At 59.8% G+C, this 23,931-nt stretch overlaps 3 protein-coding genes across 6 annotated transcripts; 1 reads left to right on the top strand and 2 right to left on the bottom strand.

The window, feature by feature from the left end:
• Positions 1–60: 60 nt before the first annotated feature.
• Positions 61–3,036, bottom strand: GIPC3 (GIPC PDZ domain containing family member 3). Its single transcript, XM_071727556.1, has 6 exons — positions 2,509–3,036; positions 1,867–2,052; positions 1,365–1,545; positions 821–933; positions 530–611; positions 61–431 (listed from the first exon to the last, which is right to left on the bottom strand). The coding sequence occupies exons 1-6, from the start codon at positions 2,764–2,766 to the stop codon at positions 280–282; spliced, it is 972 nt and encodes a 323-aa protein (XP_071583657.1). The 5' UTR covers positions 2,767–3,036; the 3' UTR covers positions 61–279.
• Positions 3,037–3,098: 62 nt separating this feature from the next.
• On the bottom strand, positions 3,099–9,901 carry HMG20B (high mobility group 20B). 4 transcript variants are annotated; one of them, XM_071727553.1, is made up of 10 exons: positions 9,826–9,901; positions 9,167–9,221; positions 7,216–7,321; positions 6,759–6,962; positions 6,532–6,652; positions 6,362–6,414; positions 5,397–5,472; positions 4,919–5,134; positions 4,347–4,479; positions 3,099–4,157 (listed from the first exon to the last, which is right to left on the bottom strand). In XM_071727553.1, the coding sequence occupies exons 2-10, from the start codon at positions 9,202–9,204 to the stop codon at positions 4,145–4,147; spliced, it is 960 nt and encodes a 319-aa protein (XP_071583654.1). In that variant the 5' UTR covers positions 9,205–9,221; positions 9,826–9,901; the 3' UTR covers positions 3,099–4,144. The 4 variants fall into 4 exon arrangements, with proteins under 4 accessions (XP_071583654.1, XP_071583656.1, XP_071583653.1 ...); XM_071727555.1 differs by having other exon boundaries at positions 9,853–9,899; XM_071727552.1 differs by having other exon boundaries at positions 9,167–9,247; positions 9,826–9,876.
• Positions 9,902–11,032: 1,131 nt separating this feature from the next.
• Positions 11,033–21,018, top strand: MFSD12 (major facilitator superfamily domain containing 12). Its single transcript, XM_071727549.1, has 10 exons — positions 11,033–11,361; positions 15,041–15,251; positions 17,026–17,149; positions 17,386–17,583; positions 17,819–17,911; positions 18,020–18,112; positions 18,771–18,941; positions 19,149–19,243; positions 20,076–20,206; positions 20,819–21,018. Exons 1-10 carry the CDS (start codon positions 11,079–11,081, stop codon positions 20,911–20,913), a joined length of 1,494 nt encoding a protein of 497 aa, XP_071583650.1. The 5' UTR covers positions 11,033–11,078; the 3' UTR covers positions 20,914–21,018.
• Positions 21,019–23,931: the final 2,913 nt, after the last annotated feature.

Raw genomic sequence — 23,931 nt, 5'->3', positions numbered from 1 at the left:
GCCTGGCTATCAGCCCAAGCAAGAGCCCTTCTCCTCCAATCTCTCCTTTAATGAGCCGCGGCCGCTTCCCAATGTGTTTTGGTGGTGCATGAAAGGGAGGGCTGGGGACAAGGGTGCTGGGTGCCCCATTGCCCACCCCCAACCCATGGGACACAGGGGTGCAGCTCAGGAAGGTGCAGGGGGCAGGATGGGGACCCTCATCAGCACCACCAGCCCCAAGTATTAGGGGAACCATAGGGAGGGGATAGGGGTGAGGGACTCTGTCGCCCCCACCCACACCTACTCCTTATCCCCCTTGGGGTGGCAGACGGCTGCCCACACCTCAGCCACAAATTCCTGGGGGAAGGCGAATTCTCCCAGCACTGAGTCCAAGTCGTGGGCGAGCTGGGCCACACCAGTGCTCCCCTTCGCTGCCTCCACCATTGTTGAGGCTGTGGGGCACAGGAGAGGCAGGGTCAGGGGTGGGTAAGGGTCCAGGGTGGGCGAGGGTCCAGAGTGGGCACCCTGCCTGCCCTCCCAGCTTGCTCACCCAGCTCACTGTCCCGGATGCCCATGTAGCTCTCCAGCAGGTCATCCACCCTCCGAGCGGCTTCTTCCTCAAAGGGGCTGGGCTGGGGGTAAGAAGCCCCAGGGGTGGGGGCATGGCCCAGGTACACCCCCCTGGCTCCAATGGGGCTGTGCCCATGGATGCTGCATGCATGGGCACCCAGAAATGCCCCCAGTGTGGAGGGTGGGGATTGACTCAGGGGGCTCAACCCCAACCCTGAGCAGGGTGGAAGCAGCTGTGGGCTCTGCATGGGGATCTCCGGGTGCATCTTACCCCCTCCTCCAGCATGGCAGGGCCCTGTGCCCGCAGCCGCAGCGTTTCCTTCCCGCTGGCCACTCTGCCCTCACACAGGCTCTTGCTGCTCCGTGTCCTCTGCCCGATCATGTCTATACCCCAAAGGTTGGGGGTGAGGGCACAGGCAGGGCCTGGTGTCCCCTGAATGTACCATCACCCAGCCCACACCTGTCCTAGCACCCCCAGAGGAACCCCAAGTTGAGCCATGCATGAGGAGGAGGGCTCCTGAGCAGCCCCCTGAGTGCAGGGTGGGGATGCACATGGTGACAGGGTGCTCCTGGGTGTCCAGGACAGGGCATGCAGAGGGGTAGGAATGCCCACAGGGAGCACAAGCCGGTGTGGGGGACTGGTGTGGGGACCATGCAAGGGTGGCCCATGTCTGCAGGGTATAAACAGGGATGGTGAAGCCTGGGGGGCACCTGGTCCTTGGGATGGTGCTGCAGGGTAGGAGGGCCACAGGGTACCCATCTCCCCAGGGTCCTCCCAGGGTTCCCCCAGTCCCCAGGAGGACTCTCCAACTCACCAAAGGCCTTCTTGGGCTGCACAAGGCGGAGGGTGAAGGGCTGAGCCCGGGGCAGCTCCCGCAGCATTCGGGCCACCTCATAGTGCCGGCAGCCCACAATGGTCTGATCATTGATGGCCTCGATGCTGTCACCCACACACACTGTCTGCAGGCGGTTGATGATGCTCCCTTCCTTGATTCTCTGGGGACCACAGCAGGGGACAGGGACGACACAGCAACAAGGTGGCACCAGAAGGACAGATAGACATGACAGCCCCCATCCCACCCCTCAAACAAAAAAACCCCATCTCTGTGGTTCCATGTCCTTCAGCAACCAGGTCAGGCAAAAAGGGTCCCCCTCCCCCAAACTACACCATGGCAGGGAGCTCTCCAGAGCCAGAGGGGAGCACTGATGGGGGGAATCTGGGCAAGAACACAGTCCCAGGAAGCCAGCAGGGGGATGCCACCCTGCAGAGACACAGCACCCAGGTTGTCCCCAACCCCATGGAAGGGGGAGGTTCACCTTGATGAAAGCGTAGCCAGCCCCGTTGTCCGTGATGGTGAGGCCAAGTGCGTCTTCTGTCTTGGTCACCTCCACTTCCTTTGTCTCCCCCCGGACATGGGCAAAGATGAAGTCCTCCAGGCCAATCTGTCCCCCCAGCAGCTTCTGCATGTCGACTTTGTGCGTGTTGAGTGTGCAAAAGAGGATCTGCCCCGGGGGAACCTGCCATCAGGGGCTAGGGATGCCCCAGCATTGACTCTGCCAGGGCAGGAGCCATGGACAGAGATGGCCAGGCCTGGGCACAGCTGGCACAGAGAGATACTGGGGACACCATGCCTGCCCAGGGATCCAGCACTGCACCACCCACTGGGTGCCCTTCCCTCAGCTCCAGGCTATGTGGCATCAGCTGGGCACCAGGCAGCCCTGGCTTCTTGTCTGCATGCCAGGAGAAACTGAGGCACAGAGCCACCCAACCACTCCCCAGAGTAGACTGAGGCAGCCCTGAGTTAAAAACAATCTTTTCCAGGACATTTTGGGTGGCTGCATTTCCAAGCAGTTGGGGACCCACAGGAGGGCTGGCCATGGATGGTGCCGCTGGGTCAGAGTCCCCCTGCTTTGTGTGCAAACCCCCTCCCCACACCCCCGCAACCACAGCCCCCTCACCTCAGTGGGCGAGATGCCAAAGACCTCAGCAATTTTGGCATAGAGCTCCTTGACGTTGGTGAAGCCTTCGATGTGCCCCGTGGGGCTGCCGTGGGCCAACTGCGTGTGAAACACCAACCGGGGGCGGGCACGGGGCACTCGGGGGGCAGAGATGCCCTCAGCTGGGGGAGGCTCAGGGGTCCCTGGCTCCTGCCCCACACCGTTCTCCATGGGGCTGCCCTCCTGGGGCTGCCTGCTGCGCCTGCCTGCCCGCCGCATCTCGCTGCCACTGCTGCTGAATTATAGATGGGTGCTGGCTCCCAGCTGGGCCGTAAGGTGATCGCTGGGCTTCGGAACCTGATCCGAGGGTGCAGGTCACCCACCAGGGATCGAGTGAGCTCTGCCACACAGAACATCTGCGAGCAGGCTGGAGGAAGTGGGAGAGCAGCTGACACTAAAGTGGCTCTGCCAAACCCTCCACAGCTGGAGTTGGGGACTGCAGCATTGAGCACAGGGCAGCCACCCCTCTTCCACACCCACACCAAATCCCCTAGGATTAGGGCCAGGAGCAGCTCCAACACCACCTCTGAGGAAGAACACAGAGCCCAGGCTGGTTCTTTATCCCGCATTTATTTGTTCCCTCCTCCATCCCGAGTCAAGTGGCCACCAGGAGATGGCAACCAGGAGACTCAGCTACAAAGTTCGGACCTCGCGGGTGAGAAACAGGCAGTAACACAACAACCCCAGCTTAAACCCAGGGTCACAGTAACATAGTGCTAGTAAGAAAATAAGACACTCTCTAATTACACAGTCTGAGATTAGTGACAGGCAGTCATGGGGAGAGCCGACCCCAGCACAGCTCAGCTAGGACACAGCTGCTGTCACAGTGGTCCCATGGTGGTCCTACAGTACAGGATGGGCTTGGCTGGGAGGCAGGAGCCAAAAGCCTGAGCCCCTCGCTGTGGGGAGGAGGGGATCAGGCCAAGGTCCCCCCCTCCAGCATGAAGATTTTTTCCTTCCCTGCTGCATAGGGCAGGAGGTGTCCTGCCTGGTCCCAGAGCCATGAGGGAAGGTGACAGGCACGGTGACATGGGCAGGGGGCTAAAGGCACCCACAGGGAAGGGGGATGATTAAATAGAGCAAGCAGTGGGGGGAAGGAAGGCACCTCACCTGCTGCAGGATGGGGCTCAAGAGGCTCCCTGCCTGATATTAGGGCCTGGAGGCAGCACTAGGGCACCCAGGGCACCCATCTGGCTCCCCCCCTCCCACGCAGGCCTCCAGGTCACCTGCAGGCTCCCACGTCACCCATGGCCTGTGGGGATGCTCTGCTCTGGCGAGGGTGGCAGGAGCTGGGGGGCTTGCAGAAGAGCAGGGGGATGCTCACACCCATCACCAAGCACCTCACCCAGCACTTCCCAGGCTGGGACCCTCAGCCCAGTCACCACTTGGTCCACAGAAACTCAAGGCCCTCAGAGGGTGCAGCTGTAGGGCTCAGCTACACCAGGGATAGGGAACGTCCTAGGTCACTTCTCCAGTGAGGTGTGGGGGGTGGAGGGGGAAACAGCCGGACCACCAGCATTGACTGTCCCTTGTGTGAGCCCTAAGGGACAGGGCTGTGGTCCGGCCGGCCCTGGGCTCTGAGAGGGACTGTTCCTCTTCACAAGTGTTCGCTGAAGAGGGAGGAAAGCAAGGCTGTATTACAGGGGTTTGGTTCCTCTCTACCCCAACAGAAGCAGCTCCAAAGCCCTTCCCTGTCCCCACCTTCCCAGCTCGGTTACTGGTCACCCACCCTGCCACAGGCTGAGCCCATGGTTCCAGTGCTCCCCAGGACAGGAGGGTCCCATCCAGCCCTGCCTCACCTGGCTATCCGGGACAGGATCTCCTTGATGCGCACCACCAGCTTCTCGTGCTGCAGGGGGTTGCTCTCGATGGCACTGTGCAGTTTGGCCATGTAAAAGTCAAGGGTGCTCAGTGTGGGAGTTTCCCCAGTGCCTGTGAGGTGACAGCCCAGTTAGCAGAGCCAACAAGTCCCCCCTCAGCCCCACCCATCACACTGGGGAAGGGGCCCTGAACAGTAGGTGCCATTGCCTGCAGGACAGCACCTGCAATAGCACCAGCCCTGAAACCAAGTTGTGGTGATTGGAGTTCAATCCAGCTGGTGGCCACTGGTGTCATCCAGGGCTCAGGATTGGGGATAGCTATATATATGTAATATCTTCACTCATGATCTGGACAAGGGGATCAAGGGTACCCTCAGTCAGTTTGCAGATTACACCAAGTTGGGTTGGAGTTGATCTGGTAGGAAGGCTCTGCGGAGGGATCTGAACAGGCTGGATCCATCAGCCAAGGCCAATTGCATGAGGTTCAACAAAACCAAGCGTCAGGTCCTGCACTTGGGTAACAACAACCCCACAGCTGCCCCCCAGCTCACCAGGGATGGGGAGGGAGGCAAAGCTGGCAGTCAGGGCCTGCCGCACAGACTGGAGCTGCTGCTGCAAGGCCAGGGTCTGCCTCTCCTCCTGGGCCAGCTCCTGCTCCAGCTTCTCCTTGGCACAGTTCATGCTCTCCGTGTGTTTCTGCAGGATGGCATTCTGCTCCTCAAACTCCGTGTTCATCTTCCGCAGGCGCCGCAGCTCAGCTTCCCGGGCTGCCAGGACAGGGCAGGGTTGGGCCCTCACCCCAAACCCAATCTCTTCCCCAGACATGACTTTTCCAAGATTCCAAGAAGCCCCCAGGCTCCAGCCAGCCTTACTCCCTCTTATCCAGACACGCTGGGGACCTTTCCCAGCCTGGATCTCACACCCAGTGCCACTATGGGACACAGGTTGCTCTCTGGCCACAGCCGTGTCCCCCCATTCCCCAGGATGCTGCAGAGCTGGCAGCCCTCACCCTACAGCCCAGCTCCTCACCTTTGTTTTGGTCCAAGAACTCCTCTGTGAAGATGGGCACGTCAAAGGTGGAGAAATTGTCACTGCACTCACCAGCCTGGGGGACAGAAGGGAATGGATCAGGCAGGGCTGAGCCCACCAAAGGGGTCCCCATCTGCTGTAGGCTGGGCAGACAGGAGGGCAAAGGGACAAATGGCTGCTGGACACATCTACATCACCAACTCTCCACCAGGACAACTGAATGCAGATTGAGAGATGGTGCTTGCTGAGCACCATGGGCAGACCCTGGAGGAGCAGGAAGCTCTGTTCACAGGGCTCAGATTTCTGCAAGGAAACTGCATACACCAGGGAGTTTAAGTGTGAGTCACACCACTTGTAACACAAAAAAAATGGTGAGAGAAAGGCAATAAAACAAAAAACAAGAAAAAATCATTATAAAAAAAAGGCAATTTAATAGATCAAACGTATTCCAATCAGCTTGTTTCAGGTCACAGTTCTAGGAATCACTTTTTAAAAGTGTTTTGATGTTTTTCAATTGCATTCACTTAATGTTACTTTCAGAAAACTTGGGTTAGACTGAGTTGTTTTGATGTCATTATTCATTTTTCCTGTTACCAGTGGTGTGACTCATACTTGGACTCCCTGATATATAGTTTCCTTGCAAAAATCTGAGCCCCTTGAGCAGAGCTCCTGCTCCCCAAGTCCTGAGCAAGCACCATCTGCCAATTGGTGGCCACTTGTCCCATTGGAGACTTGGTGGTGTACAAGAGTCCGGCAGCCAGTTGTCCTAGACCCAACAGGAGGCACAGGTCAGAACAGAAGGCCATCTGTGCTCTGCCTCCTGCCATTCCAGGCTCTGCTTCAAGGGCAAGCTGGTGCCTGAAGGCCTGACCATGATTCTCCTTCAGATAAAACCTGCACTCAGACCCATTCCCACAGACCATAACCAGCAGTCCCACATGTAAGTAGACCTCCCACATACTTACCTTGTGTGGGTGCCCGTTCAGCAGGGTGTTCACTGCTGCAGAACCCATGTCCTCTGGAAAGGAGGAAGAAGGTCACTCCTGGGAGCCTGCCCAGGGTCCCATGAGAGGCTCTGGCAGCATGTGGCCAGATCCTGGCAGCAATGCCACCAGCCACTGCTCCCCCAACCCACCTTTTTTGATCTTTTTCTCCTGGATCTTCTCTGTACACATTTTGTAAGCTTCTGACTGCTGGTATTCCCTCAGCTCCTTCATGTACTGCTGCTTCTCCCGTTCTGCTTCATCCAGGTATCGCTACGGTCACAGAGGGTCCTCAGCCCCAGGCTGCCCAGGGAGCTGTTGACCCCTTCCCCAGCTCCTGCTCCCCAGCCCACCAGCACTAGGACAAGCTTCTTTGTACCTGCTTCTCCGAAAGCTGCAGTTTACTCCACTCAGCCCCCAGCATCTTGGTGATCTCTGGGAAGGGCAGGTCAGGATGCTGGGTGCGGATCTGCTCACGCCGCTCATTCAGAAAGCGCACATAGCCCGTTACGGGGGCTTTGGGGCCATTGGGAAGGATCTTCTTCCTCTTCTTGCCCTTGGGCCAGCCCCTCTTCTTCACCGGCTGACAGCCAGCAAAAGGAAAGGGACAATACATCAGAGTGCACAATGCCATGGAGCCAGCAGGACACAGGAGCAGCCAGCAGACCCAACTGGGCCTCCCAGCCCTCAGGGAAGGCCTTTGTTCAGGCCATGGCTGCAGCCATGGGTTCGCCTGGCTGGGCCTGAAGAACAAGCACAGGGACAGCCCCAAGCTGGGCAACACAGACCCCACTCCCAGGCACTGCTGAAGGAGGGATGTGAACAACAGAGCTCACCTCCTCCTCGCCATGTGGCTTCTCGCTGCTTGTCCGTGCTGACTCTCCCTTCTCCTGCTTGACAGCCACCAGGAAGTTTCCATGCTGAGCTTTGCTCACAGCATGTCTGCAGGCAGAGAGCACCCTTCAGAAAGGGCTGGGAAACTTCTGGGACCAAGGGCAACACATCCCTGGCAGCATGGCCTCACACTTGCCAGACCCCCCCGAGCTCTAACCCACCCTAACAGTCCCCAAACTCAGTGCCAGCCCTGGAGTACCTGTTTCCCCAGGGAGAGGCCACAGTTGAGGGATGGGGCTCCAGCAGAGCCCAGCAGTGGGTGAGCAGTGTAGTCCTGGGCACACAAAAGCTGCCCCAAGGTCCAGTAACATTTGGAAGAGGGCTGGGAGCTGCTGGTGCTGCTCTTAGGGTCAGGTAACAACAATGGTCACATCTCTGTGTGCCACCAAGGCTGGGGCACATCCCTCATCAAGGAATCCGGAGTGGCACAAACTGATCCTCCTCTACAGGGGAAGAGGAGCCATGGGGGTTTGGAATCTGGCTCTAGGGGCACCATCTGGAAGCATCACCCACATCCAGCACAAGCTGGATAATGAGAATCCTGGAGGCAGAGGCTTAGGGCAGGGCACCTGTCAGACCCGCTCCAGCCACAACCACTCCATCAGGTTCCTGCTGCCACCAAGACACAAAAACCCCAACCCTAATGGCAACTCCGACGCCAAGCTGGCAGCCCCAACTCCTGCTCTCCAACTCACTGCGTCATCATTACTGATAAACTGCCTGCAGCAGAGGATGCAGGTCCAGCCTGGGGTTGGCAGAGCCTCCCTGCCCCAGCCAAGCACACACAACCTCACTCCAGCATCATGTGGGGCCTCCCCAAGCTGCCCCGGCCTGCTCCGCTGGGCCCCTCATGTGGAGGGAGCCAGGGAAGGTCCAGGGTTGCAGCAAATGGTGCTGGCTTGGGTTCCATCCAAGTCACAAGACTTGATCACTAGTGCAGGGTGAGCACAAGCCCCAGCAAGGAAAGAAAAAGCCGACGTGTACCAAAAAGCCAGATGGATTCCAACCTTTTCAGGATGTGGCCCAGAGTTTTTGTCTGTCACATCACATACCTGGTGTAAACCCAAACCCCCTCAGAGACTCCAACCTACGCTATGAGCTCACTGTTCAAACCCCCCTTGCAGATAATTCAGCTTTCTGTCAGCCCTTGGGGACACAACCTGGATCTACCCTGGTGCTGTGGATAGGCGGGCAGCCTATCCACAGAGCACAAGCTCTTTCAACAGGATCCTGGCCAGCCCTGCACCCCCACACTCATGCAGAAGTCCACAGGAAGCTGAGACCATCTCTTCTTTCATCTCCCAGGGGGGAAAAAACACAGGCAGAGCCAGCCTCAGGCTTCCTTTCTCAGCTCTAACAAAAACATTCCTGGTGATGTCCATACAGCATCATTGAGCTTCACGAACATGCTGACACCCTACCACCACCACCAGACACCAGATCTCTACCTCCCCCCACTGAGATCTGGATTCCTGGCATGCCAAAGGATTCTTAAAAAAGTTATTTCAGGCAAGATTCCTCCTCTTATCAGAGCCTCCCTCAGCCAGTTCACACCAGCACCCACCTCCCTCCACCTCAGTGGGTCCACAGCCCCTATGCTCTCTGCTGGGAGGTTGGACAGCCCAGGAATTACAACCCAACTGGTGCTAATCTCTGGAGACACTTCTCTGGCCCCAGGCTCATCAGCCGGGCTGGAGAGAAGCACAAGCTCATGAAGGCAGTGGGTGAGGGGAGAAAGGTGCCACCCACAGCAGGGGACAGGGGTCCCAAAACCATGCAGCAGACCCCCAAGGCAAGAGCAGCCACTATTTATCAAGGGACAAAGGACCAGGCCCTGGCAGGGAGAGGATGATGTGGATTGACTGGTGGCACAGAGGACACGGTGGAACTTACAGCATCCCGGCTGGTGGCTGCTTGGCGCTGTGGGCCATGGCTCTGGTCAACAGCTCTGAGGGACAGCACCCGTGCCCAGCTCTGAGGGGGCAGTTCAGCAGTAATCCCCCTGCCCCTCCACACCCCCTGACCTATCCCCCTACCAAAGCCCCTGTCAGAGAGGTCCTGCCCGTGGGGATAACAGATACCCCAGCAAATAGTGCCTCCTCCCCCACCAGACCCCAAAGACCCCCGAATCCCACGGAATCCCCCTCCCCGCCAGCCTCCCACCCCATAAGAACCCCCCTGCCCCCCCACCGGCCCCTCCGCTGTGCCCCCCCTCCCTGCTCCTCAAAAGGCTCAGCCCTATACACGGCCCCACTCGACCCCTGGGACCTCCCGGGGACCCCCACTGACCCCACTCTGTTGTGCCCCCCCAACACGACCACCACCGCATATCAAAACCCCCCCTCCCTCACACTGAGCCCTCTCCGCTGTGCCCCCCTCGCCCCCACCGTTGCCCCCCAACAGACCCACCCCAGGACACCACCCCCCACATCCTCCATCCTCCACCCCCCCACGCACCCCCCTGGCCCCCTCCGCGGTGCCCCACAGCAGCCTCACCCCGTGCACCCCCAGCCCCTCACCCCCTGCTCCTCCCCCTCGGTCCCTCCACTGACCCCGACCCCCGCCCGGGCCGCCCCCACCTCCCGCTCCGCTCCGCGACGCTTCCTCCCCTGGCCCCGCCCCTCTATTATTATGCAAATGAGATGCCCGCCTCCGGGCTTCCCTTTGGCCGCTCGCGCCCACCCGCGGAACACGCAGCCGCAAGCGGATTGGCTGGGGCTGCGAACGTCAGAAGGAAGAGGAGGGGAAAGGGGCGGGGCGAGCAATGCGCGTGCGCGCAGGGTGAGGTAGGCGCGCGCACCGGGCTCCCCGCTAATCAGCGATCGCCGCGGGGAGGGCAGAGCCTTAAAGGGGCAATGGCGACCGAGGGAATTAGGGGGGGGCTCATCGCAACCCGCCCCACGCGGGCCCCCCAGTCCCACCCCGGCGTCCAGAGAGAGAACCCCCGAGGCGTCCCGGGAGAGACCCCAGGGTGCCCCAACTGGTCCCAATGCTACCGTGCCAGCATTCCCAGTATCCTCCCATTATTTCCAGTAACTCCAATGCCCACCTCAGTGCTGCCCCAGTGAATGCAGTTATCTTCCCCACGGCTCCCAGTCACTCGTGCCCCACGGGTCCTCCCAGCGGCCCCAGTACTGCCCATAATGGTACCAGTCACACCGTTACTCACACAAGTGGAGGTCTCCATCAACCCAGTATCCCCACACTGCTCCCAGTGACCCCAGTATCCACCCAAGGTCCGCACAGACACCCAGTCACTCGAAGACTCCCCTACACTTCTCCCACTGACCATGGTACTGCTCGTACTGGTCCCAGTCCAGTACACCCCAGTACCCTACACTGCTCCCAGTGACCCCAGTACCGTCCCAGCTGGTGCTCCCCATGATGCCATGGGGTCACCTCGGAGCCCCTGTGACCCCAGCACTGCTCATACTGGACCCAATCACCAGTACCTACTCACGAGGGTCCCCAGTCATCCCCGTACTCCCCCTCCCCACTGCTCCCATTCACCCCATTACCAAGAGGAGGTCCCAGTCAACCCAGTACGCCCCCCCACACTGCTCCGGATCCCCAACACCATCTCCAACCCCGACACCAGTGCCCCCACCCCCGACCCCTCCCTGCTGGAGATCCCCGCGCTCCCGGCCCCGCTGGGACCCTCGTCTCGGGCACAGAGGCCGGCCCCGGGGATGGGGGTGGGGGGACAGAGCCAGCCCATGGGGGGAGCCCCGTCCCACCGGGCCACCCTCGTCCCCGCCCCGCCCCGTCCTGTCCTGTCCCGCTGTGGCGGTGGCTGCGGCGCGGCATGGCGGAGGCCCCGGCGGGAGTGGGATCGGGGGCTCTGCCCTTGCGAGCCCGGTTGAGCTTCGCTGCGGGGCATTTCCTGAACGATCTCTGCGCTTCGCTGTGGTTCACCTACCTCCTGCTCTACCTGCATGCCGTGCTGGGCTACGGGCACCGCCTGGCCGGGGCCCTGCTGCTGGCCGGGCAGGCGGCTGACGGGCTCTGCACCCCGCTGCTGGGCTACGAAGCCGATCGCTCCACCGGGTGCGGCCGCTACGGGCGGAGGAAATCCTGGCACCTCGCCGGTGGGTGCTGGGGGGCCACTCTGGGGTGGGGGTGAAAGGGGTTCAGCCTACGGAAGCCTTGATGGGGTCTCCTAGGTAGGGTGGGATGGAGGCGGGGGGGATTTCTGAGGTGCCCTGGATGGGGGGAACCGAGAATGCTCTTCCAGGGTGAGCTGGGTGGAGATGGGTGGGCCGGGGGAGCTTTTTTGGGGTGCTCTGGTTGAGGCAAGCAAGGATGCTTTTCCAGTGTTCCCCGCGTAGAGATCGATAGCCCCAGGGGAAACTTTCTGAGATACGGCGTAGGTCGGGGGGTGCCCTAGGTGGAGGGTGGGATACCCAGGGTGTCTTTCTGGAGTGTCTCGGGTAGAGAGGGATAGCACCTCGGGAGTGTCTCTGGGGTGCTCTGAGTGGAGATATGTGGCCCTAGGGAGTCTCCCTGGGGGTGCCTTTCTGGGCTGTCCTGAGAGGGGAGCTCTTGGGGGAGCTTTCTGGCGTGTCTTGTGTGGGAGAACTATCCAGGGTGGAGATGGGTGGCGCTGATGATGTCTTTCTGGGGTGGGGGTCAGTCCCAGGGAAGCCTTCCTGGAGCCCCCAGTCTGGAGGGGGGAACAGCCACCCTGGCAGTGAGGTGCCCCGTGTGGAGGGAACTGTGGGGTGCTTCAGAGTTCCTCAAGCATGAACCTGGGTAGGAAAGGGGCACTGCAGTGTCCCTGTCCTGACTGTGCTGTCTCCATCCCAGTGGCCCATGCCACAGCAGCCTGAGTACTCACAGCCCAGGGGCTCCCTGCTGTCCCTCAGGCCATACCTTTGTGACAGTGGGAGGCTCAGGGTGTCCCCCTGAGGGGGGTGCGAGGGGTTGGCATTGAGTCAGAGCAAGAGCCAGTTGATGGTTTACTGTCACAAAAATGTGACAGTAAAATCTGGGCTCTCCTAGGAGCCTGGTGGACCAGGGACTTGCCTGGGGCTGGGCACACACATGGGTGACCTTGGGGCATGGGGCCCTTGAGGGCTCTGGGGCTGGGCACCCCGTGTGTAATGTTTGCAGCTGAGGAAGGGAGCCAGTGCCTGGTGAGGGTCCTGGGGGAGAGGCCAAGGAGACAGCAACTTGGCATGGATTAGTAACAGGAGCTCATCTTGCATCAGAAAATGCACTGAAGTGCAGGGGCAGGCAAGGACTCCTGTGTCAGGGTCCCTCTCTGACAGGACAGCATGACCTGGAGAAGGGTCCTTGGTGCAGGAGGCTGCTCCATCCCTGCCCAGAGGGCGATGTGGAATGGGACAGTCAGAGTGAAGAAATGTCCATTGAAGGCCAGAGATAAAGACTCTAAATGCTTCCTCCTGGTTCCAGCACAGTAAGGGCCGCCGAGTGCTGGCTTGGTGGAGGCAGGATGGTTGTGGTGTGGGTGCTCTTGATCCCAAATGTATCTTGGCCAATTGCAATAGCCTGATAAGGTGGCTGATCTGCCTGGAGTTTTCTTTGAAGAATCAGAGAGGGTGCTGAGAGGGAGGGGGAGGGAAGCTTCACACACACTGCCCCCTGCCCCGCTGTGGTGTCAGCTAGTTTTGCACCCTGGGTCTGGGGAAGTGGCTAGAGCTGTGCTTTCCCCCTCCCTGGCAGGTCAGCTTCAGATGGGTGCACTGAAGGGGAAGTTCTGAATCATGGGGTAGTCCTGAATCATGCCTTGCAGAGGGGCTGCAGCCACCCTGCATTCTTCCAGGACCTGCCTGCTCCAGGGCAGGTGGAGGCTGGAAGCAGGGATGAAGGGTTTGGGATGGAAGCAGGGATATAGGGCTTGGGATGGAAGCAGGGATTGAGGGTTTGAGATGGAAGCAGGGATGGAGGTCTTGGGATGGAAACAGGGAAGGGGGGGTTGAGATGAAAGCAGGGATGGAGGCTGTATTTCTCTGCCAGATCATGGCCTATTCCTAGAAAGTGGGGGCTACTTCTCCATTTCCCTTGGCTGACCCTGGTGGTGTGACTCAGCAAACCCACTGGACCCGGCTGTGCTGGTACCACGTTGGGCTCACTCAGTCACGCTGGGGTGAGACTCTTTGCTTGGGGTCCACCGAAGGAACTGCTGGCAACCCGTGCTCAGATCAGAGGAAATGATGTGAAACCGCAGCCTCGGGGAAGCTACCACGAGTTACTATCAGTGCCATCTCCCCTCCACAGTGATCCTGGGTGGTTCACCCCTCACGCCAGCTTGCCGACTTGGCCAGCTCTTTTTGGGGGTGGCTTCCTACCACAGGGAGCCAAGACACATGAGCAGCTCTTTGCTGCCTGTCTGAACCCCATCCCAAACTCCCTGCCCCAGGCGCCTGTGCCGTGCAAATCCTGTGATCCTGTCCCACAGGGGCAGGAGATGAGAGGCTGGAGCTCAGGGTGCTGCAGGGATGGGCAGGATGGTCTTGAGGGGCTCCCAGGCCAGTGCTTGGGTGAGCCCTGCAACAGGGAGCAAAGTGGGGGTCTGGTCTGGTTTGAACCATCTTGGACCCTTACCCGTGGTGGCTTGTCTGGGGCAGAGGTGTCTGAGCCCCCTGTCCTTTGGGGAGCTCCTGAAGCACCAGAGCTGGCTGTGAGCCATCACAGAGCAGTGCCCTGAAGGGATCCTGGCTCAGGATGGATCTGAGCTGGGCTGGGAGTCACTGCCTGCCTTCACTGCAGGGAAATATGCTTTGTTCCAGTCCTGCAGCAGCTGCGGTGGCTGTGCCACACAGAAGTGATGATGAGGAGGAGGAATTGCTCTTGAGGAGGTTGATCTTGCAAAGTCACCCAGAGAGGGGACCTCGGGACCTGCAGCTGCACGTTCCCCTCAGCTATTGGAAGAGGTTCCTGCAGCTCCTTAGCAGCACCCAGTGAAGCTGGGAACACGTGGGACAGCACACACGGCTGTCTGCATCACTGCAGTGGAGCATCTCATCAGATTTGCTCTGTAACCTTGTGGAGGGGAAGGAGAAGCCAACCTGTCCCTGCCTGCTCCACACAGGCATCCCCACGTGGACAGACCCTCGCCATCAGGAAGGACCCTGGGTCGGCGGGTTCCTGGCTCTGCTGTCCCTGACTCAACTGGGACCTTCCCATGGCTCAGAGCCTGGCATGGGAGACACACCTACTCCTGTCCCCCACCTCACACTGGGGGTGTCTGTGGCCATTGCTCTGCAAGTGACTGCTGCAGGCATGAAGGGAGTGTGGCTCCCTCTGCCAGCCCCATGGGAGAAGGTACAAGGGGACAGGACAGCCCAGAGCCCTCCTGTCCCTTGAGAAGGTGGCAGGACTGTGGCTGTCCTTGGGGCTGGTTACCTGCAGGCTGGGGATGGGGAGAGAAGCCCCTGCGTGGCGTGACAGAATGACAGCCATGTCACTCTCTGGCATTTTGAGGGGGACAGAGCAGGTAGGAGTTGCTGCTGCACTTTGTGCAGAGAACTTGACCAAGGAAAATTCTGACAAGTGTCTGTCTATCTCACTGCTGAGGGGGGGTGAGTGCATCACCCTCTGCAGGAGGGAATCAGGGGGGGTCTGGGGCTCCATATATCTCACCCGGCTGGGAGAGGGAGGCACCTCCATCCCCAGCCCTGTGGGGTGGAACCTGTCCTAGCAGAGGTCTGTCTGTGTCTGTCCATTTGTGTATGGGTCTCTGCAGGCTGTTGGGGTCCCAGGGAAACCAGGGAGCAGCCTCTCACTGCTCTGCTCTCTTCCCAGGCACCACCTGCGTCCTTGTGTCCTTCCCCTTCATCTTCAACCCCTGCCTGGGTTGCAAGGAGAACACTCCACAGTGGGCAGCCTTCATCTACTACCTCCCCTTCATCATCATCTTCCAATTTGGCTGGGCAGCCACACAGATCTCCCACCTCTCCCTCATCCCTGAGCTGGTGACCAGTGACCATGAGAAGGTGGACCTCACAGCTTTCAGGTGAGTGCAGCCAGACCCACGTGTCCCCTGAACATGGAGCAGTTCTGCCAGCACCAGGTCCCATTGCTGGTGTGATGAGAAGTCCCCTGCGTGCCATGGGTTTGGTGTCCCAGGGGTGCCATTGCACACTTTAACACTGTGTTTAACACTGCACAAGTGACACTGGTCCTCTGGGTTGGTGGCCTAAAACCTTTGGTACCAAAAGGGAATGTCCTGATGCCAGGGATCTTGGTGACACAGTCGATGGGGCACTTCTCAAGCTGGGGACACTTCTCCTTTGAGCTTGGAGGGTGACAGATCCCCCCCTGGATGCCCCCAGGGAGCACTGGGCAGGGCCCTGTGTGAATTGTCCCATAGGTGGGGGTGGCTCCAGGGCCAGGATGGGCAGCAGGGGCAGAGCTGCTTATCTGGCAGTATCAGACTGCTGGAAGGACTGTTTATCAGCCAGAACAGAACAGGGCTGGGTTATCTGCCCCAGTGGGAGGAAGTTCCCCTTCTGGCAGCCAGGCAGGGAGAATGTGGGACAGTGCTGGGGTAACCAGAGGGCTCTGGGGACACTGGACTGGGTGGTTCAGGGCATCTTTGGGGCAGAGGTGTGCTGTGAGTGGAGTAGAGCCAGGCTGACCCAGAGGGATCTTGGTTTCCTCACAGTCTTGGTGGATGGAGTTCAATGCAGTTCAGTTGATGGCTGTTCACCAGGATTGAAGCTGATTCTCTGTAATATCTTGATCCATAATCTGGATGAGGGGATCAAGGGTACCCTCAGTCAGTTTGCAGATTACACCAAGTTGGGTTGGAGTTGATCTGGTAGGAATCAATTACCAGATGTTGATCTAGAGGGATCTGGACAGGCTGAATCCATGAGCCAAGGCCAATTGGATGAAGTTCAACAAGACCAAGTGCTGGCTCCTGCACTTGGGTCACAACAACCCCACACAATGCTCCAGGCTTGGGGAAAAGCAGAAGGGAAGTACCCTGTGGAAAAGGACGTGGGGGTGTTGATCAGCAGCAGCTGAATATGAGCCAGAGTGTGCCGAGGTGGCCAAGAAGGCCACCAGCATCCTGGCTGATACCAGCACTGGTGTGGCCAGCAGGACCAGGGCAGGGATCATCCCCCTGTGCTGGGCACCTCAAAGGGAGTGTGTCCAGAGAAGGGCAATGGAGCTGGGGAAGGGTCTGGAGCACAGATCTGCCCAGGAGCAGCTGAGAGAGCTGGGGGTGTTGATCCTGGAGCAGAGGAGGCTGAGGGGAGACCTTCTGGCTCTCTGCAACCCCCTGAGAGGAGGTTGGAGCCAGGGGGTCCTCTGTTCCCAAATGATGGGACATGAGGAAACAGCCTCAGGTTGTGCCAGGAGAGGTTTCGATTGGAGCTTGGAAACAATTTATTTCCCACAAGGGTTGTTAGGCCCTTGTCAGGCAGGGGTGGAGTCCCCATCCTGGGAGAGGTTTCAGAGCCCTGGAGATGTGATACTGAGGGACATGGGGTAGTGATGGTATAATGGTTGGGCTTGATCTCGAAGGTGTTAAAATTATATGATTCTGTTCTATGATTCTGTGCCCTGAGGCTTGCATTGTGCATGCTGGGAGGAGCACTTGTAAGACTTACATCTGGCCAGATGCCGGGTGCTCTTGGAGGTGTCACCTCAGCAGTGACACTGGGGTGCAAAGCTAGCTGTAGCATGCCTGGTTGGAGGGCAGCCTTGGGTGTACAGCCTGCTGTACTTTGACCTGTGTTTGTCCCTCTGTATCACCCTGAGCTGCTGTCTCTCCCTAGGTATGCCTTTACTGTCATGGCCAATATCACTGTCTACGGCCTGGCCTGGCTCCTGTTGAACTTCCAGGTGGATCAGCCTGACCGCACGGAGCACCTTGGCATCCAGGATGTCCCTATATTTCGGGTAAGTGGCAGGGCTCAGTCCCTGGGGTCCTCTCTTCTCTGAGTGGGACAGTTCTACTGGGAGGCACCAGAGGGAGTGACATAGCAGTGCCCTTGTAGCATTACCTATCACAGGGGTTGCAATGAGCTCTCTCTGGGTTTTTGGGAACCCTTCTTTATCCACCAGGCTGCTGGGGCTGGACAGGCAAAGTCTCAGCCCCACCCCCCAGCTATGCTCACCACCTCTGCCTCATCCAGGAGCTGTCCCTCCTTGTGGTGGTGCTGGGGGCTCTGTTCTCCCTCATCTTCCACCTGGGCACCAAAGAGAATCCATACCCACCGGGCTCCCAGCCCCAGATGGAGGAGAGCACCTCCCTGCTGCGGAAGGAGCCAGTGAGTCCCCCACGCCCACTGCTGATCTGGAAAGACTGGCTGCTGGAGCCTGCGTTCTACCAGGTACAACTTGCCTGGTCTGTCCCCTCTCCTGGGGGCATCCTCTGGCAGTGGGATGTTCCCCTGGTGCAGATGAGGATGGACTGATGTGCTGTCCTGGGAACCCACCTACCACATCATGGGGCTGTTCCCTTCTCTGTGGGCATCTCTACCATGGTTGGGTGTGGAAGGCGCTGGCCCTCCCTACCTCCAGTGTGCACAGGTTGAGTGGTGCTGCCCTGTCACTGTCCCCTCACAGGTGGCGATGCTCTACATGGCCACCAGGCTCATTGTCAACCTGTCCCAGACCTACATTGGCATGTTCCTGACCAACTCGCTGCTGCTGCCCAAGGTAGGTGCAGAGCAGGTCCCTGCCTGCCTGATGAGGTGGCATTAGAAGAGTCCTGTGTGTGAGCAGGGTCTGGAGCTCATGCTCTCTCCCTGTCCTTGTCTCTTCCAGAAGTACATTGCCACCATCCCCCTGGTGATGTACATCAGTGGCTTCCTCTCCTCCTTCCTCATGAAGCCTGTGAATAAGTGGATAGGTCGAAATGTGAGTCCTGGGGGCCTGGTGAGGTTTGAGTTGGACCCAAAGTTAGACCCAGATCCTTGACCACACCAGTGAGCAGAGCACTGAGCACACTGGAGCCTGACTGGAGAGTGGGGGCTCCCCGTGCATCCTCTGTGGGCAGTCCCCTGCTGCAGTGTGGGTCCTGCTGGGACACAGCAGGTGGTGGGCATAGGAGAGGACATGGGGACTGTCCTGCACATCTCTGGGGACAGCAAAGCAATGCTGGTCCAGGGTCAACCTGTCCTGGTCAGCCCTTACAGAGGTGGGACAGCCCCATGGTGCCTGTGAGAGGCAGAGGAAGGGTTTGGCTGGGCAGACACATGGTGGGGGAGTCTGCAGTACTGGCAGGAGGGGGCTGTCCCCCTAGAGTAACCTCAGTGCACTGTCACTCAGTGAGCAAGCTCCCAGCTCTTCTGGCTGGGTATGCCCATGCCCTACACAGGCTCCCCACCTCTACCCCTGCTCAGGGCTCAGCTCAGCTCTCCAGAACACCTTGGACAGTCCCTGGGGGCTCTGTGTTCACACCCAGCCAGGGCTGTCCCCAGAAGGTCCCCAGGCTGGCGCCTGCACTCTGTCAGGGTAGCCAGGGTGCTGAGCTGTCCCCTCTCCTTCTCCCTGTCCCCACGCTGTCCTGGAGCAGCTCACCTACTTCATGGGCATCCTGGTGATCTTGGCCTTCGCCTCCTGGGTGACCCTGGCCGGGCAGATGGGAGCTGAGATCTACGGGGCAGCTGCTCTACTTGGTGCTGGCTCTGCCACCGTCCTGGTCACCTCTCTCTCTATGACAGCAGACCTCATAGGCACCAACACGGTACGTCTGCTCCTCTTGGACAGGGTGCAGCAGGGTGTCCCTCTGGGGTATCCCTGGGGGGTGTCCCTGCGGGGTGTTCTGTGAGGTGTTCCTGTGGGATGTTGGGGGATGGAGGCCCCGGCGAGGGCTGTGCTGCAGTGCGGGCTGTGCCCATCAGAGGGCACACGGCTCTCGCAGCAGCCCATGAGGTTTCCTCTCCCCTGGCAGCTCAGCAGTGCCTTCGTCTATGGGGCCATGAGCTTCACCGACAAGATGGCCAACGGCCTGGCTGTGATGGTGATCCAGAACCTGCATCCCTGCCCGTAAGTGTCCCTGGGGTGGGAACCCTTCAGTGGTGGCTCCAGAGATATCACCTGGGGCCTGGCAGCAAGTACAGAATCCCAGAATGGTTTGTGTTGGAAGGGACCTTAAAGATCATTTCATTCCCACCCCGTCATGGGCAGGGACACCTCCCACCAGCCCAGGGTGCTCCAAGCCCCATCCAACTTTCAACACTGCCAGGGATGGGGCTCAGCACCCTCACACCAAAGAATTTCTTCCTCAGATCTCATCTCAATCTCCCCTCTTTCAGCATGAAACTATTCTCCATCACCCCATCCCTCCAGGCCCTTATCCAGAGTACCTCCCCAGCTTTCCTGGAGTCCCTCCAGGCATTGAAAGGTGCTCTAAGGTCTCGCCACAGCCTCCTCTTCTCCAGACCACCCTCCTTCAACCTGCTGGCCATGTGTCTTTTGCCACAGCTCAGGACACAGAACAGACACCCGAAAGTCTTTTTCCTCAGGGCTGCTCTCAATCCATTCTGCAACCAGCATGTGTTTGTGCTTGGGGTTGCCCTAACCATGATTCAGAGTGGGAGACATGGATGGAAACCAGCTCTGATTTTTTTTAAATCCTTCCTTGACTTCTCTTTGACCCTAGACTAACATTCCTGGGACACACAAAGGGGCTGGGGATCTCAGTGTCCAGGGTGCTGCTCTCTCTCCTTGTCCTAGACATTTCCCTCACATCCCAATGTTGAACTCATTCTGACACTGAGCATGTGGGACTTCTGTCAGCAGCCTCAGGTCACTTGGGGAGCACTGCACAAGGCTTTGGTCCTGGCCACCAAGCCATGTGCCTGCCCTCTCCCTGCAGGACTGAGCTCTGCTGCCCTGCCTGCATCAGTTTCTACCACTGGGTGATGGTGTTGGTCACCGGAGGCATTGCCATCGCTGCCATCATCTCTCTGTGCTGCATCATGGTCTGGCCCATCCGTATCCGCTACAGTGAGTGGTACTGGAGGCACCAGGGGCAAGCAGGCTAGGGGCACTGGGAGTCCCATGTCTTATGCCAGCCTGGATTAAAGCAAAAGTGTCATTACAGATGTCCCCAGCTGCCCTGTCCTGGCCAGAGATGCTGTATCAGGGCTGGCTGCGAGGGGACCCTCCTGGGGGGCACATGGGGCAGGGCCACCATTCTGCTTCTGCCACTCTCAACTTCGGAGCCCGAGGCTGAGCCTGCTTGGTCTGCCTCCTGGGGGGCAGGATATGGCCCTGCCATGGCTGTGCTGACCCTGGCACCCATGGCTCACCGGGGGGGTGGCAGGGGCTGCTCCACCTGCTATGGGGGCAGGGGTTAGGGTGCCCCTTGCCAAGCCAGGGACCCAGGCACCAGTGCTCTGTGCCAGCTCAGCAGCTGCCTCTGCCTTGCTGGGTGCAGTTCATGGGTTTTTTCTCTGGGGTGGGGGAAATGATGGGCCACTCAGTGTTGCCCTGGGGACGTGCTCAGGGTCCTTTGTACCAGTGGCAGGAGAGTCCAGAAGTTCCAGACCAGCACATGGTGGGTCATCCCAGCAGCTGCCCTGGCTCCTAACCTGTCCCTTCTCCCTGTCCCCACAGATGCTGTCAGTCTGCAGGGGCTGAGCACCATGGGAACCTCCTACAGCAAGGTGGACAACTTGGAGGAAAGCAACCAGACCAGCACTGTCAACTGAGGAGGGGCCATGTCCTTGGCCACCATGGTGTCCATGCTGCTCAACTCTGCCTGGAGGGACCTCCCCCCCTGACAAGGGATAACACTGCGGCAGGGGCACTGGGCTCTGGGGCGGTGTTGGACTCTGTCCTGTCTCCCTGTTACCTTGCACTGGACTCATGTCCCCCCAGCCCCCCATGCTCTGCCTGGGGACTCGTGAAGGATGTCACCCTGTGCTTGCACAAGTGTAACACTAGAAGGTCCTGGGCCAGGCCACGGGGCTCGGTCCCAGCATGGGAGATGGGTGCCCAGCCCTCGTTTTTAACCTGCTTTTGTAAGGTCAGTATGTACAAACAGCACTTTTTAAAAGAGGTGAAAAAGGAGAGAAAAAAAAAAAAAACAAACCAAAAAAACCCAACCCAACAAATCACCTCTAAGCAGGGCTGAATGCCCCTGATATCTTCCCAGGGGCTCTCCCTGCTCGGGCTGGAATCTCAGGCTCTGAGGGCAGCTGGGGCAAGGTCAGTGGCTTGGGGAGAGCTCAAGGGCTCTCTGAGGCTCCCCCAAGGGTGCTCCCTCGTTCCCTTTACTCCCCAAAGCAGAAGAAGGCCCCAGCACGTGGAGGGTGGCTGGGGGGAAAGGAGGCAGAGGGCCCCAAGATGGCGTCGTCAACAGCAATGGCAGCCGCGCCCGCAAGGAAATCCACCGCCAGGCAGCAAGCGATAGAGCGCAGTGATTGGTTGTGGTGCGGTTGCCCCACCCGGTCGCGACTGGGCAGCCAATGGGGGCTCTCGGTGCCTTAGCAGCGCGGGGTGCAGCGGCTGCGCTGACCTGGAGGCGTTCGGTGCCGTTCGGGCGGCCCGTGGGGGAGGTGTCGGTGGGCGCTGTCAGCGCTGATCCCGGCACCGGAGGCCGTGGCCGGGCCCTCCGCAGCCCTGCTGAAGTGGCGGGGTGACCGCTGTCCCACAGCCAGGCATCGCCTCCCTCGGGGTCCCTGCGCGTCCTCGAGCAGCGCAGAGCTCCCGGGGGCTCCGCCGCATCGCTGCGTGCTGCTGGCGGGGGGGGGAGGAGCCGGTGGGATGCGTTTTTTCGCCCTTCTACAATAAGCTCTTCGCTAAGGAAACTTTTCCCTGCTCCTACCTCCCGGGGTGTGGGCACCGTGGGAAGCAGGAGGGCTCGGCAGTCGGGTGACTGCTGCGTGACTGGGAATCACCCCGTGTCACCCGGGGACGAAGGAACCCTGCGGCTCTGACCTGCTGTCTGGCTGCATCTAAGGGCAGATCGGAGCCGAGACACGAGGCCACCCCAGCCCAGTAGCCTGGGAGGCAATGCCGGCTACAGGGGGTCCTGGCGAACACTGCTCACCCCAGGCTCCTTGCTGTGCTGCTCGGTGCCAGCCCCACGGAATCACGCATCTGGGGGGATCTTCCTGGTACCACCCCATGTCCCCCTCGTTCTCCTAAGTCCCCTGCCCTGCCTGACCACCTGGGACTGTGCTGGGGTCAGGTGACAGAGACTGAGGGCATGGGTGAACCAGGTCTGGGGGGACATGGACTGAGTGTGTGTCTGCATGTCCAGGGTGGGAAGGACACAAGGGCATGGGGATATGAGGGGGGGGTCAGGACCTTGGAGGGGTTGGAGCATCCTCCCCGGGGGAGCTGGGGTGGGTCCTTAGGGCAGGGTGTAGCTGGGGTGCAGGGGCTGCAGGAGCCCCTGCTGCACAGTCAGCCCAGGCCAGGCTGTACACGGGATTTATGGCTGTTAACCACAGCCAGCTGGGGCAACGGGAAAGGTTTTATCAGTCCCAGTTCAGAGAACAAGGACTGAGCCAGGGCAGGAACCAGGGGGTGGCCTTGGCACGTGCCCCAGCACCCCATGGGGAGAGAGAAGGCCTCACCCCACCAGCTGCCTGGACCTTGGCTCTGTGCAGTGATCCCAGCCCTGTCTTGCCCCCTCACCAATTTCCTCAGCACTCTGCCGGCACCCAGGGCTCATTCTCTGGGAGCCACCTTATCTCCCACAGCAGAGGCACCCCTGAGGGGGGTGGGGGCAGTAGCCAAACCTGCCCCCCAGAGCTTCCAAAGGAGGGGATGGGGAGTGGGAGAGCTTCTGATCGTGGGGCTGGAGGTGGGGAATAGGCACTGGGTGCTGCTGTGGTGTGCCCAAAGCATCTCTCTCTGCCTAGGAGCAGGAGAGTGGGGGGAAAAGGCATCTGCAGCTTGTCTGGGGGGGCGGGGGGGGGCAGCTTAGTCCCCCTGCTGATGGCTGTGACCATGGAGCTATCTGCAGAGCACTTTTCACCCACTGGGTGCTTGTTTGGGTGGATGCACACCCCTAGTTTGGTGCAGGAGATGCTCAACAGGCAGCTCTGCCCCCTGCAGACACACACAGGGGTGTTTTTAAATGCCCTCCCTGATCAGGGTCCTACCTCACACTGATCCAGAGGCTGCAGAAGGCCATGGCCAGGGACTCCCCGGGAGGTAGGCAGGTCTGTGGGGTGAAGGTGCTCCGTGCCCCTCTCCACCCCTTTGGCTGTCCATGGGGCCCCCAGTGCTGGGGGGCCGGTGTCAGTGTCACTGTGCCAGCCCTTGGGTCCTAGGCCCGATGACATGGCCATGGTGGCAGGGAAGCTCCCCACCTCCCACTGGGAGCCATGCTCACTCACCCCTTTGTGGTTCCCAGCTGAGGGGGGAGCCCTGGCTGGCTCAGGGCTGGTATTTGCCCCAGCACCACCCTGCAAACATCCTGCTGCCCCTCCAGCCCTGCCTGCCGCCCTTCTTGGCTGGAGGAGGGGGTGATGGCAGCCACAGCCGGGAAGGGCCCTGTAGGGAGCAGGAGTGGGAGCAGGACATGAGCCCCACGAATGGGGCAGGACAGGATAGGAGGGCTGTGTCCATCACCAGGTACCGAGTGGGGTGGGCAGGAGCTGCCCCAGCCACGGGGCTCTGCTGCCCTACTCACCCTGCAGCAGAGCCTTCTGTCAGCACCCCCTGCAGCCAGCGCAGCCATTCACCCTTGCTCCAACCACTTGGGGGGACCC

Source organism: Heliangelus exortis, chromosome 28 (genome assembly GCF_036169615.1).
Source record: "Heliangelus exortis chromosome 28, bHelExo1.hap1, whole genome shotgun sequence".
Lineage (NCBI taxonomy): Eukaryota > Metazoa > Chordata > Aves > Apodiformes > Trochilidae > Heliangelus > Heliangelus exortis.
The sequence above is the reverse complement of the archived record's forward strand: the minus strand, read 5'-3'. Positions and strand labels throughout refer to the sequence as shown.